Below are 15,933 nucleotides of genomic sequence, written 5' to 3' on the forward strand. Positions count from 1 at the left end.
TCAAGGTTACAGTGATCTGTGATCATGCCACTGCCCTCCTGCCCTTCACTCTGAGTGACAGCACGACCCTGTCTCTGAACAAACAAATAACTGAACTAGACAGAGTAAAAGTCAATCCATTCTTTCCTTGGCGTTTTGCTTTGTCTTGAAGTCCGACGCAAACCTGAAATGCCACTCTGTGAAACTGATACTTTATCAATTAGACTAAAAATACCTTTCTTTTGAATGTAGTATGTAATAGAATTGTATTGATATTCATGCAGTTGAATATTGTGGCTATTCTTATTAAAAGGGTGGGAAAGTGGATGGATTTTAGATCCTGAGTGCTATATAAGATAGTCCTTCCCTATATTTTCTCATGTTATGATGAGAAAAAAAGCACAATTCCTTCATTGGGGTTCTTAAAAATAAAGGACAGCTTTTCAGCATGCATTTCTTGGCAACACACATTTCCAGCAACTGTGTGACTGTCTTACTAGCCTTAGTCTTATAGTCAGAAGTACATATTTAATATTTTATAGCATTTTTATTTTTCTGTTGTTTACATATAGGTCTAATATTTTTTCTGAACCCATTTGTTTATTTTTTGTTTATTCATTCCATTTAAAATCTTTTATTTTTTCTTATTAAAATTCTTTTTTCAACAGCTTTATGGGTACAAGTGGTTTTTGGTTACATGGATAAGTTGTATAGTAATCAAGTCTGGGCTTTTAGTGTACACCTCACCTGAATAGTGTACATTGTATCCAACAGATAGTTTTTTATTCCTTACCTCTCTCCCACCCCGCTACCTTCTGAATCTCCAATATCTCAATTCATTTCTTAAACTCATCTTCAAAAAACTAGGAAAGATGCATATAAGGCATATGTAAGAGAAGCATAGTTTGGAATTAAACTCTGCAAAGTTTTATGAATATATTGATAACCCAATTCCCACTCATTTACTAACTTTTATAATATAAACCTTTTCATTTATGCTTCTTGAAGCCATCTTGATTACCTACTGTCCACCTGGACACAAGGATACCAACTTGGGAAGAAACCATATCACATATCTTTTATAACATAATAAAACATTATTTGAACCTCTCATATTAAACATAGGTATGCATATTTATAATAGTCATTTAAAATTTAAAAACTATATGTTGTCTTTTTTAATATGTATTTAATAATTTTAATATTTAGAAATCAATTTTCAAACCTAGGAACAACAGTATACAAATGCAACAAGTTTTGAATGTGTTTTTCTCCTTTAGCACTTATGAATTTGATTAAGAAATGAATAATCAACATTAAAATTAGCATTCCAACTTCCTATATTTTTCATAATTCATTTAACCCTTATAACTTAGTTAATGGTATAAGTTGTGCTTGTGACAAGCTCCTGTTAATTAAGAGAAAAATACGGAGTAGCTGGTTATTTCTTAAGAATCCTCATGAGGATTATCTACTTTGTGGCTCAAATTTATGTCTTGAGTTGGCTTTTCTTAGTCATCTAACACTAGGCTACTTTGGCCTTATAATTCAAATATATACACACCCACATAGATACACACACATATGTGTATCTATGTGTGTGTATATATATGTGTGTGTATGTGCATATATACACATATATGCATACGTGTATATGCATATGTATATAAATTAGAATTATATGATTATATTCATTATATTGAATTTTATATATATAGTATATATATGTATGTAGTAAGTATGCCTAGAAGTACAAATTTTATGTGAAATGAGTTGCCATCAGTTTTGAAAATTTATTATGTGGGTAATAAAAAACATCATTTTTAATTAGTGTGGATAGGTGAGGACTGACCATATTACTTGCATTGATGAGCCAAAATTAATGGAGAGCCTGTTTTATATGTACTGTAATACAAGGTATGACTATAGTTTCAAAATCAAACTTCTGGAGTCTTGTGATCTGGTAGAAAGATTTTATCTCAATCATAGATAACTATTGGGTTTAAGGATTTGAGGTTGGGGGTGGAATTTGAGATTATCTTTAGTTATTTATATGTTCATTTCTGTGATCTCATCCATTGAATTGTAATCTGATCTTGTAAATCTTTTCTGTAGGAAATTTTGGGAACGGTTTATTGCCCTGTGTCATGAAAACAATAGCCTACATGGAATCACTTTCGAACAGATCAAAGCCCAGTTAGAGGCTTTAGAACTAAAGAAGACATATGTGTTGAATCCGCTGGCACCTGAATTTATCCCCCGGGCTCTAAGACTGCAGCATTCAGGAAGTACCAACAAACAGCAGCAATCACCACCCAAGGTAAAGCCTCTGTTAATGAAATTGAAGAGGTTAAAGGGAGAAAACTGCGCAGAAGTGCCAAAGGTTTATTGGGCTGCAAGTTACTTTAAGTGTTGGAATTGAAGGTTACATTTGGCGGCAAGCGGTTTCTGCAAGGAACTTGTTTAGTGTGGACATGTAAGTGAAAATACAGTATGGTGTTTAGTCATGCTTAATGTTATAATCATTCTCAAACAATTTTTAATACCTGATAACTTCTGGTATCATTTATATAAAATAACCTTCTAATCCTCTCTACTGATAGAGTTGTTTTAGTGAGATGTGAATAAAACAAAGAAGTTTAAAAGATTATCACACTTACTAAAACATGTCCTTAAATTCGTTATAAGGAATAATGTTATAATAATGATATTTGTATAAAGCAAATAATTCTGAACCTTTACTGATGACCGATTGATTTGAGGTGGTATTTGACAGAGTAAAAAAATCTGGCTGACTTCTTGAAGATGACTTTAATTGATTTTGACCCATATTTCTTGTATAGAAGCATTCCAGTCAGAGGGAGTGGACCAGGGGAGTCAAGGCCATTTCCACTTTTGAACTATAGTTATTTTGGACAGAGACAGCTGGCTTATTTGCTAGAGTGCCTGAAAAAAATGCTTGCACTTAGCATCTAGAAAAGAAAGTTCTGAGACTGGCATGTTTAGTGTTTGTTCCGTTTTTTTTTTTTTTTTTTTTTTTTTTTATATTTATAATCATCAGCATATTAAAGTTACCAATAAGAATTGAAAGAGTATGTCAGTTTTGCACTTCCTTTAAAAAATGTGAATCTTTTTTTTTTTTTTTTGAGAGGGGGTCTCTGTCACCCAGACTGGAGTGCAGTGGCACAATCTGGGCTCACTGCAACCTCCGCCTCCTAGGCTCAAGCAATCCTCCTGCCTCAGCCTCTGGAATAGCTGGGACTATAGGCGTATACCACCACGCCTGGCTAACTTTTGTATTTTTTGTAGAGATAAGGTTTAGCATGTTGCCCAGGCTGGTCTCAAACTCCTGGACTCAGGTGATCTGCACAGCCTTGGCTTCCCAAAGTGCTGGGATTAAAGGCATGAGCCACCGCACCAGGCCAAAAAATGTAAATCTTAATGTGTAAGCAGTAATTAATGGTTTAAATATTTTGAAAATCTTTTAGCTAAATAGGTATTCAGCTGAGAAGAGAACTATTCTCTGTGTTAATATACTGTTGTATATTCTTAGTTTAATAAAAATGGACCTAATGTGCAATAATACTTGTGATTTGGCATTTTTAGGGTATCACACATTATACATAAATGAATCTTGTAGATTTCTCAAGCTTATACTATTAATGTATTAGCTGTTTATTTATCAGTTAAGTTACTTCTATGTGCCAGATGTTATTGTAGGTGCTAAAGGAGCACAGATAAGCAAATTAGCCCCCCGAGTCCTCCTGTGGCCATGTTGGAGGAGTGAGAGGAAGTGAGAGGAAGAGGAAGTAAATTGAAGGCAATTTCTAGCAAGGAGATCTTTTTCAGAAGTTTATTGGATGGGTGGAGGTAGTGAGAGATTGGGGAAACATGTCAGAAACTGGAAGATAAGCTCAGTTAAGGCAGAGATTTTTGCCTGTATTATTTGTTGCTCTCACCTCTGTGCCTAGAGCAAAATCTGGCTCATAATAGGTACTTAGAAGTATTTTTTAAATGAATGAGTAAAGCTTAAGAGAGCTTTTACAAAAGACTCCCGGTATAAGAGAACAGGGGACTTGACTTTCATACATAGCTAGCTCTAGCTTAGTGCTACATTATTATTACTAGTATTATTTTTTGAGACAGAGTCTTGCTCTGTCGCCCAGGCTGGAGTGCAATGGTGCGATCTTGACTTACTGCAGCCTCCGCCTTCCGGGTTTGGGCAATTCTTCTGCCTCAGCCTCCCAACTAGCTGGGACTATAGCCAAGCGCCACCATGCCCGGTAATTTTGTGTGTGTGTGTGTGTGTGTGTGTGTGTCTGTGTTTTAGCAGGACAGAGTTTCATCACGTTGGCCAGGCTGGTCTCAAACTCCTGACCTCAAGTGATCCGCCTGCTTTACCCCCAAAGTGCTGGGATTACAGGCTCGAGCCACTGTGTCCAGCCTGCTACATTGTTATTTTGTTAATAAGCTACCAAACACTGTATATTTTATATAAACTAAGTAAATTTACTGTTCTATAGTTTCTTGCTAAGTTAAAATACAAAATACAGTGACTGGAGGATTGTATCCTGTATTGAACCATGTAGAATGCTGAGTTATACTTGTAGACATGCCACTATCTTTTTACTCCATAGGCCCGAATTTGCTTTTTTTATTTAGTGTACTACAGAGCACCCATAGTGCTGATATATATTGTCTAGCGTGCTTCCAGCTTTACAGTATAGGATTGCCCTAGATTATGGTTACTATTTTTTTATTAGTTTCCTATTGCTACTTGTAATGAATAAGCACAAACATAGTGACTTAACACAAATGGATTACCTGGCAATTTTATGAGTCAGATGTCTGAATCGGCTTGGTTGGTTTCTTTGCTCTGGGCTTCTCAAGGCCAGCATCAAGATACTGGCTTTCTGGGCCCTTATCTGGAAGCTCTGGAAAGAATCTGCTTCCAAGATCATGCAGGTTGTTGGTAGAATCCAGTTCCCTGTGGTTATAGGACTGATGTTCTTGTTTCCTTGGTGACTGTCAGCGGGGAATCATTCTTAACTTCTAGAGGCTTCTTACCAGTTCTCAACTGTGTCCCCTACATCTCAGAGCCAGCAGTGGTGCATTGAATCCTCCTTTCCCTGGAAATCTCTCTTACTTCCTCTTCCGCTGCGTCTCCCTTATTCCAGCCAGAGATATTACTCTGCTTTTAGGGCTCATGGGATTAGATTGGGCTCACCCACATAATCCAGGATAATCTCCCTATTTTAAATCTGTAACTTTAATTAATATTCACAGAGTCCCTTTTGCCACATAACATATTCACAGGATCCAGGGATTAGGATGTGGGCCTCTTTGCAGGGGCCATTCTGCCTGCCACACTCTGATTAAATTGCTGTGTTTCCTCCACATGCTAAGCAGTTGTCCCTGGTTGTTGAGTCATTAGCAAATTAGTGATAGGTCTGGAGGATAAGAAATCTAAATGGTTTGTCACCATTTTGGAACTGTCTTATCTGCTGTTCGTGTCACTGGCTCTCCTTTCTTCTGTCAGTGTGTGTGCTACTAGCTGATCTTGTCTCTTCTAATTGCTCCTGCTTCTCATCTTCTACTTTTGCCATCTTGATGTTTGCCTTTTTCTCCTTTTTTTCTGTATGCTTTTCTTATCACTTCTCTATTCCTCACAAGTTTACATATATATATAGTTGGTGCCAATCACTGTGAACATTCTTTCTCTTGAGGTTAATGAACCAACTATGATTTTTTGGGGGGTCTTTTTCTGACTTCATGAGGCTTTTTTAGGACTTTCTGACTTCAGCTGCCCTTCCTCACTCATAACCAATTGACCTCAAACCTTGTGTGTTTTCTGCTGATCTGAATATTTGCTCTTTCCAACAGTTAGGTAGGTAAATCAAACATCATTGTATTTTTGCTTTGGTCAAGAATGAATTTTTTTTCCTGCTGTAGACATAATCCCCTCTTTAGTTTTCAGATGTAATTTACAAATTTACAAATTTGTGTGTGTCTAAAGGTAAGTTGCACAATGTGCTACTTTTCCTCAATTGGCTTGATATGTGTTACTTTTAGCCCATGGGAAGAGAGAATTTTTTTTTTAATCCAGAAATTCAGAACCATTGTCTCTTCAAATACTGTTTCTGCCCAAATGTCATCCTTTTTAATGGTAGACTAAATATACCATTATGTGAATTTGCTATTGCTTATTTAATGAATCCTGCACTGATGGGCATGTAGATTGTTAACATTTATTACACACATAAACCATGCTGTCTGTGCCCAAATTCATGATTACTTCATTTGGATAAATTTCTGGAAGCGCAGTTACTGGGTTAACGTATGTACATTTTTGATGCTGTTGATATGTATTGCCATATTGCTGTCTAGCAGTTAGCTAGATTATCTCACAAGCAAATAATGACAGTTACCCTTTTCCTGTTTTTGTTTTTTTAAAGTAAATTTTATACTTTAATATACCATGAATTATACTCAAAATGTCATAAATCTTAAGCCATATTTGCATTCTTTTTATTCTGTTAAAGGTTCTCATCCTCAAGAATTGAAGATTAACATTTTTACTTTGAAAAACAACTTCTGTGTTTCGTGATTTCTTAGAAAATGTATAGAGAAACTACAATTCTATTCCTGCAAAGGAATAGAATTTAAGTCTTGTTGCTTGCATATTTCATTTTAATGAAAAATATTCATAAAAAAGGAATTTTAGATACCCTTAATTTGAAACTGAGAAAACTTGAGGCCCAGCAATATTATTTGAGATGGCTGTGACCTAATGTTTAAAAAGAAAATTGGCTCAAAGCAGTCTAATGGTTATTAATTATAGACTCACAGTTTTTAGATTTTAATTATTGATGTGTACGTTAATTTACAAATGATTAGGAAAATGGTTATTGTTTTCTAATACTAAGCATGCTTAAATTATTATACATTTGTGTTTTTCTTTAAAGGGGAAAAGTCTTCATCATACCCAGAATGATCACTTCCAGAATGATGGAATTGGTAAGTGGAAAAATTACCCTATGAAAACTTGCTTTTATGATGTAAGAGATTTTCCCCAGATTTCACCACAAGAAAGAGGAGGGTGGGGAGATGGTTTCTCTCTCTCTCTCTCTCTCTGACAGACACACACAGTCACTTTGGAACCTCTCAATTTTTTTATTCAACACTTAGGGTTTTTTCAGTGCATTGATATGTTATTTCTGAAAAGGGGCGATTTTGTAGGTATTCATGTACATATCCAGAGGTTTTGAGGAAAAACATTGAAGCCTTTTATGCAACATAAATTTTCAGAAAATATTTATATCCTACAAATACCAGATCATAAAAATTTCAAGATAAAAAATTTACTTAAATGATTTTAAATGTTGCATAGTCATGCTTTTAAAATAATAATTCCTTAACTTTCATATTGTATGTGGTTCTGTTACAATTGTAAGTCAAAACTTTATTCTGAAGAGTTGTATACTTTTTTAGACAGAAGACTGTTTACTAGGAGTGTGTGCATAGCTTTCTCTCTTGAAAGACACATCCTGAGTTCCTCAGAAAATATTTAAAATTATGCTAGTTTATAAAAGGAATGCTTTGTATATTTCAAGTTAATTTTAGGAAGCATTATAAAATTTTTTTTTTTTTTGGTAATATGCTTTACTTTTCCACGCTGATAATTCTTTGATGATGAGATATCTTAGGCAAACCTGGGAAATATATTTTGCTGTTGAATGATTTAAATTATTTTTTCTAGATGACTATGTACAGCTATTGAGTGCATCCTTTTTCTGTTTATTTTTCAGTTCAGCCCAATCCTTCTGTACTTATTGGCAATCCTATTAGAGCATATACTCCTCCACCCGCTCTTGGACCTCACCCAAATTTGGGAAAATCTCCAAGCCCTGTTCAAAGAATAGATCCTCACACTGGAACAAGTATTCTTTATGTACCTGCTGTCTATGGAGGGAATGTAGTTATGTCGGTGCCTTTACCTGTAAGTGGACATTCGAAATACTTTCTATTGAATCAAGTAAAATAGGTTTCACTAAAATGGTTCTAATCCCAAATAGTATTCTACCAACTTCTTTTTTAAAAAAAATTTTCAGTGCTGATAATCTTCTTTTAAAGCAAATGTTACCTCTAACCTTGAAATTATGAATTGTTGCTTACAATTCGTTATTAGGTTACTAGTGACTATGAAGAAATTATATTTCAATTTAGAAACCTTTGTAATATTTTGTTTTGTTTTGTTTTTGAGATGGAGTTTTGCTCTTGTTGCCCAGGCTGGGGTGCAGTGGTGTAATCTTGACTCACTGCAACCTTCGCCTCCTGGGTTCAAGCGATTCTCCTGCCTCAGCCTCCCGAGTAGCTGGGATTACAGGCATGCACCACTACGCCCGGCTAATTTTTTTTTTTTTTTTTTGAGACGGAGTCTCGCTCTGTCGCCCCGGCTGGAGTGCTGTGGCATGATCTTGGCTCACTGCAAGCTCCGCCTCCCGGGTTCACGCCATTCTCCTGCCTCAGCCTCCCTAGTAGCTGGGACTGCAGGCGCCTGCCACCACGTCCGGCTAATTTTTTTGTATTTTTAGTAGAGACAGGGTTTCACCGTGTTAGCCAGGATGGTCTCGATCTCCTGACCTCGTGATCCGCCTGTCTCAGCCTCCCAAAGTGCTGGGATTACAGGTGTGAGCCACCGTGCCTGGCCATGCCCAGCTAATTTTTTGTATTGGTAGAGATGGGGTTTCCCCTGTTGGTCAGGCTGGTCTCAAACTCCTGACCTCAGGTGATCCACCCGACTTGGCCTCTCAAAGCGCTGGGATTACAGGCATGAGTCACTGTGCCCGGCCACCTTTGTGATCTTTTAAAATATTTTATTGAGGAAAATCGAGTTAAAAGTTAACGGAGCTAATGAATTGGTCCCGTTTTGTAAAGTGATGTTTTCATTTTATCTTTTTATTTTTGTATAAGTCAAAAACTGTTCCCAAGAAATACAGGACACAGAGAGGCTTGGATTAGTCTAGTTCGCTTGGATCTAAATTGATTTGAGAAATTCCACATCTTGTGAAATCTTAACTACTACTTAAAAACATTACTTTATCCTTTGTAAGACTATAGATTTTTAGAGGCCATCCATCTTGTATATAAACCCATTTTCTCTTTCTTTAGAATTTTTCAATATTTTGTTAATTTGCTGACACGAGTATTTTCAATTCAGGAATTTTAGCCTTGGAAACAATTTCTTTCATTTAAGGCAAGCACTGTAATTTCAGGCTGAGATGATCATTGCCAAAGGTTTTTGGCAACCTTGCCCACACTCCAGAATGGGAAAATGCTTAGCTGCAAACATTTCTTAGCCATGTTGGTCAGGATAGTTCACAATCATGACAGCCAAGGAGAATGACTGTAAATGAGAAATACGTAATTCATGCCCACTCCCCATAGACTTCAGACTTTGGATTTTAGCAGAGTTATTTCTTCCAGACGGCTTGGCAACATTATACATCATCTACTTTAAATAGTAAGTCCCTTAGGATTTATATTTCACTTTACTAGGTCAAAGAGACTTCTATTTTGTAAGATTTCTGAGAGTTTGCATTTAACAGTTATAATAAAATAATAGGAGCAGTAGCTCAGATGTCATTGTATTTATTCCTTTTATGTTAATATGCAGAGACTGTATATCTAGACACACTTAAACAAGTTTTCTGTTTTTGTATTTTAAGGTAGAGTTGAATTAAAAGCACAGATTTAAAAGTAATGACCTATTTGAATTTTACCTATAATAAATGAACATTAAATGATGTGGTTACTCATATTAAATTGGAATACCAGTTTGTTGAGTTGAGACTCCTTAGGCTAAGTTCTTCCTTAACTTTTCCCCCTGTCTATTAAACTATGTTTCTATGCAATTATGACTTTAAAAGATTATTTTTATGGTAATCTGACACGTATATATTCATATGGAGGGGAAATAAGTAAATACTATAAAATGATTTAATGCCTCAAGGAATAGTTACCAATTTTAAGCCCTCAGTTTCTTCCTAATCTGAAAAATGATCTATTTTCCATTACATACTAAAGGTTCAGGAAGCTGTTTTTTAGCCAGTTAAGACACAATTGTTACCATTAGCATCAACTTTGTATTTATTTTGAGAAAATTAACATCTGTGTGTGTGTGTGTGTGTGTGTGTGTGTGTGTGTATGTATGTCCTTGTATGTTTGCTTTTTCCTAATCAGCAGCACTCTAGCAGTTTGCCTTCCAAAATGTACTTAACGCATGTATTTTATTTTTTAATAACCCAGGTACCATGGACAGGATACCAGGGTAGGTTTGCGGTTGATCCTCGAATTATTACACATCAGGCAGCAATGGCCTATAACATGAACCTATTACAGACACATGGACGAGGATCTCCTATTCCTTATGGCCTTGGACATCACCCACCTGTCACCATAGGCCAGCCACAAAATCAGCATCAGGAGAAGGATCAACATGAGCAAAATCGAAATGGTAAGTTGTACTTTGCTGTTCTCCTGTTCCTAAACTGATGTGGCTAAAGTTTTAGCCATATAGAAAGTTCCTTTAACTGTATGATTGTTAACTTTTTCATGGATTATAGACCTCTTTGAGAGAGAATCTACCAGCACTTTGGGAGGCTGAGGCGGGTGGATCACGAAGTCAGGAGATCGAGACCATCCTGGCTAACACGGTGAAATCCCATCTCTACTAAAAATGCAAAAAAATTAGCCAGGCATGGTGGTGGGCACCTGTAGTCCCAGCTACTTGGGAGGCTGAGGCAGGAGAATGGCATGAACCTGGGAGGTGGAGCTTGCAGTGAGCCGAGATCATGCCACTGCACTCCAGCCTGGGCGATAGAGTGAGACTCCATCTCAAAAAAAAAAAAGAAAAAAAAGAAAAGAGAGAGAATCTAACATATAAACTATGGATCCTCTCTCCAGAAGATACAAATTATGTACACAGATACAAAATTGAGATGTAACCTCAGAGGGTCCTTTAGGTTAAATCCTACCACTTATGATTGGTGTCACTGAGTTTCTGAAAAAAATATTAAATTTGAATATTTAGAGTACTTTAAAATGGTAGTCATTTAAAATTGAGATAGAAGGTCCTCTCCTGTTAAACATTTTTCTTAACTCAAAATATTTTTGTGGTATACTAAGCATTAATCTTGCGGGATTGTTGATATAAAGGTTATTTTTACTACAAATCTGCTAGAATTACAAGGAAAAATTACTGTATTTTTTATTCAAGTTTATTGAGGTATGAGTTATATACAGTAAAATTCACCCTTTTAAAACGTACGTTGATGAGTTTTAACAAATATCCAGAGTTGTTAACTTCCACCAAAATCAAGATACAAGATATTTACATATTTACAAAAAGTTTCTTCCCACCCTTTGCAATCCCATCCTCCAACCCCCAGCCCTGAGCAACCACTGATCTGACTTTTGTCCCATACTCTCTAGTATGTCATAAAAATGGAATTCTATAATTATTTGTGTCCAGCTTTGTTCACTTAGCTTAATGCTTTTGCTGTTCCCCCAGATTATATGTGTCAGTTGTTTGTTCCTTTTTACCATTAGTATTCAGTTGTATGGATGTACCGCAATATGTTTATTCATCCATCATTTGATACACATATTAGTTGTATCTAATTTTTGACCCTTATGAATAGAGCTGCTGTGAACATACGTGTGAACGTGAACATGTTTTTATTTCCCTTGCGTAAATACCTGGGAGTGAGATTGGTGGGCATATTATAAATACATATTTAACTTTATAAGAAACTGCCATATTATTTTTCAAAAGTGGCTGAACCATTTTTCATTTCTACTAGTAACGTATGAGATTTCCAGTTGTTCCACGTTCTCATTTGCACTTGGTATGGTCAGTCTTTTTTTAAATTTTACTCTTGTTAGTGGATGTCTAATCATATCTCATTGTGGTATTAATTTACATGTTTGCATGTCCCTAATAATGAGTGATGTTGAGTATCTTTTTATTGTGCTTATTTGCCATGTGTGTATCTTGTTTGATGAAACCTCTATTTATATCTATTGCCCACTTTTTTATTGGGTTGATTGTCTTCAGTTATAAGAGTTCTTTATACATTCTGGATACTAATCTTTAATGAGATATATATCTAGAAAATATTTTCTTCCAGGATATAGCTTGCCTTTTTTTTTTTTTTTTTTTTTTTTTGCCTTTTAAAGACAGAGTCTTGCTGTGTTGTGCAGTCTGACCTTGAACTCCTGGGCTCAAGCAATCCTCTCACCTCAGCCTCCTGAGTATCTGGGACTACAGACACATGCCACTGTGTCTAGCTTTCATTTTCTTGACAGTATCTTTCAAAGAGCAACAGCTTTTATTTTTGTTGAAGTCCATTTTATCCATTTTTTCTTTTATGGATCATGTTTTGGGTGTTGTGTCTTAAAAAAATATATCTAACCCAAGATCTTCTTTTATGTTTTTTTCTAGAAGTTTTATAGTTTTTAGCTGTTACATTAATTAGGTCCATTTTGAGTTAAATTTTATATATAGTGTAAGGGTAAGGACTGAGATTTTGTTGTTATTTTGTTTTAGTTTTGCATATGTATGTTCAGTGATTATAGCACTATTTGTTGAAAACTCTGTCCTTCCTTCATTGAACCACCTTGGCACCTTTGTTGAAAATCAGTTGATCCTATATGTGGATCATTTTTATTAATGCATATGTTTATGTTTACACCAAATATGCCGTCTTGATTATTATAGCTTTGTAAAAGTCTTTAAGTCAGGTAGTGTAAGTCCTCCAACGTTGTTCTTTTTCAAAATTGTCTATTCTAGGTCTTTTGCATTTCTATGTATTTTAGAATCAGCTTGTCAATTCCTACTAAAAAGCCTTCCGGGATTTGGATTGACATTGTGTTTAATCTTTAGGTCACTTTGGGGAGAATTAACATCTTAACAATACTGATTCTTCTGATCTTTGAACAGAGTATTTATCTCTCCATTTTTTTCTATTAGGTCTTTATTTTTTTTCAGCATTAAAAAAAGTTTTCAGGCCGAGCACGGTGGCTCATGCCTGTAATTCCAGCACTTTGGGAGGCCAAGGTGGGCAGATTACCTGAGGTCAAGAGTTTGAGACCAGGCGTGGCCAACATGGAAAAACCCTGTCTCTACTAAAAATATAAAAATGATCCAGGCATGGTGGCGCATGCCTGTAATCCCAGGTACTTGAGAGGCTGAGGCAGGAGAATCACTTGAACCTGGGAGGCGGAGGTTGCAGTGAGCCGAGATCACGCCACTGCACTCCAGCCTGGGTGACAGAGCAAGACACTGTCTCAAAAAAAAAAAAGTTTTCAGTATATACAGTCTTTGCACATATTTTGTTAAAGTGAAAGCTTAAATGAACATAAGTGTTTAATTTATAATTTTCTCCTTCAGTAATACATTCCAAAAATACCAGTATGTTGTATTTTTATTTTCATTTAGTTCAGTATGCTTCCTAATTTCTCTTGAAATTAGACCCATGGATTATTTAGAAAGGTGCTTTAGTTGCTGATTATTGGTGATTTTCTAGAAATTTTTCTGTTACTGATGTGTACTTTAATTCCATTGTGTTAAGAGAACATATTTTGTATGACTTGAATGCTTTTGAGTGAGATTTGTTTCACAGCCCAGAATATGGTTTATTTTGGTAAATGTTCTGTGTGTACTTGAGAAACATAGATTGCTCTGTAAATGTTAATCAGGGGCCGGGCATGGTGGCTCATGTCTGTAATCCCAGCCCTTTGGGAGGCTGAGGTGAGCGGATCACCTGAGGTCAGGAGTTTGAGACCAGCCTGGCTAACATGGTGAAACCCATCTCTACTAAAAATGCAAGATTAGCCGGGTGTGGTGGCGCACGCCTGTAATCCCAGCTACTCAGGAGGCTGAGGCAGAAGAATTGCTTGAACCTGGGAGGTGGAGATTGCAGTGAGCCGAGATCATGCCATTGCACTCCAGCCTGGGCAACAAGAGCGAAACTCTGTTTGAAAAAAGAAAAAAAAATGTTAATCAGGTCAAGTTGGTTGATAGAGTTGTTCAGGTCTATTGTATCCTTGCTTATTCTACTCTTTCTATCAATTACTGAGGAGGGGTATTGAAATCTCCCAATATAATTGGTATTTGTCTAATTGTCAATTTTCAGGTTTCTAAGTTCTATGAGTTCTTGATGAATTTTGAAGTTCTGTTATTAGAAGATAAATGTTTAGGATTGTGTCCTCTTGATTAATTAACTCATTTATTGTTATGGAATGACCTTCTTTGTCCCTGAAAATATTCTCTGGTTTGAGATCTACTTTGTGTAATATCAGTGTAGCCTCTTCAGCTTTCTCTTATCAAGTGATAGCATGATGTGTGTGTGTGTGTGTGTGTGTGTGTGTGTGTGTGTGTGTGTGTGTATTTTTACCTTTTACTTTTAATCTATTTGTGTCTTTATATTTAAAGTTTATTTTAGATAACATATAGGTGGCTCTTGATTTTTTTAAATCTAATGTGACAATCTCTGCCTTTTAATTTGGGTGTTTAAACCATTTGCATTTAATGTGATTGTTGATATAGTTAAGTTTGATTCTATCATCTTGCTATTTGTTTTCAATTTGTCCAATTGTTTTTTCCCCCTTCTCCTTTTATTCTGCCCTCTTCTGGATTGGTAGAGTATTTTTTTTTTTTAATGACTCCTTTTTGTCTCCATTGGCTTATCAGTGACAACTCTTTGTTTTATTAGTTTGCTAGTTGCTTTAGGGTTTATAGTACAAATCTTTAACCTATCACAGACTACTTTCCAATTTATATTTTACCACTTCATTTACAGTAAAGGAAGCTTAAAGTATGCTATTTTTTCTCTCCTAGTCTGTATGCTATTGTTATCATGTATTTTACTTTTACATATGTTATAAATCCCCAGAACATAATTGTTATTTTTGTTTAAACAGCCAAGTAAAAGAGTTCTAAATTATAAGAAAAATAATCTTAAGTATTTACCCATGTGTTACCATTTCTAGTAATTTTTCTTTCTGTACATTGACGATTCCAGCTGATACCATTTTTCTTCTGCCTGAAAGACTTTTTAAAAACATTTCTTGCATTGCAGGTCTCCTGGTGATGAGTTCTTTCGGCTTTTGTATGCCTGAAAATGTCTTTATTTCGCTTTCATTTTTAAAAGATATTTTTGTAGGGTGGAGAATTCTTGGTTGGCAGTTTTTGTCATTTGATACTTTAATGGTGTTGTTCTACCATTTTCTCACTTGCATTTTTTCCAGTGAGAAATCTGATGCCATCCTTATCCGTGTTTTTCTGTGTGTAACAAGTCTTTTTCTCCCTGGCTGTGTTATAGATTTTCTTTTTATACTGGTTTTATCAGTTTGATTATGATATGCCTTGATGTAGTTTTCTTCCTGTTTCTTGTGTTTGAGGTTTGTTGAGTTGCTCAGATCTCTGAGTTTATAGTTTTTATCAAGTATGTAAATTTTTAACCTTTATATCTTTTGAGATATTTTTTTCTGTGTTGCCCCTACCATTGTTCTTCAGAGATTCTAATTGCCCATATATTCGGATGCTTAAAGTTTTTGCACAGTTTATGGGTGCTACTTTTTTTTTAATTCTTTTTTCTCTTTATGTTTCATTTTGGGTAGTTTCTATTTGTTTGCCTTCAAATTTGCCAGATTTTTCTTCTGTAATGTCTATTCTGCTGGTAATTCCATTCAGTGTTTTCTTCATCTCCGATACTATAGTTTTCATTTCTTGAAGCTTAATGGTAAGGTAATTCTGGCATGATAATTCATTTTACAAAGTTCCAGTGGCATTCCAAAAAGAATGTTTTTGAACAAGAACCTAAATCAAGGATTCCTTCAAAGAACTTAAACTATCCAGTGGTTAATTCTTTTGTAGATTAAAAGCCTTTC

General features: G+C 35.5%; 1 protein-coding gene across 1 annotated transcript in view; it reads left to right on the forward strand.

Annotated features, from left to right (window-relative positions):
* HELZ (helicase with zinc finger) overlaps positions 1-15,933 on the forward strand; it is a gene marked incomplete at its 5' end in the record, with an annotated part of 126,445 nt that overhangs the window by 66,473 nt on the left and 44,039 nt on the right. The window contains 4 exons of the mRNA XM_030827101.1: positions 2,095-2,299; positions 6,945-6,996; positions 7,788-7,978; positions 10,288-10,495. Coding sequence (XP_030682961.1) covers positions 2,095-2,299; positions 6,945-6,996; positions 7,788-7,978; positions 10,288-10,495 — 656 coding nt within the window. The remainder of the gene's footprint in view (positions 1-2,094; positions 2,300-6,944; positions 6,997-7,787; positions 7,979-10,287; positions 10,496-15,933) is intronic.

The sequence above is a fragment of the Nomascus leucogenys genome, chromosome 14 (assembly GCF_006542625.1).
Source record: "Nomascus leucogenys isolate Asia chromosome 14, Asia_NLE_v1, whole genome shotgun sequence".
NCBI classification, from domain to species: Eukaryota; Metazoa; Chordata; class Mammalia; order Primates; family Hylobatidae; genus Nomascus; species Nomascus leucogenys.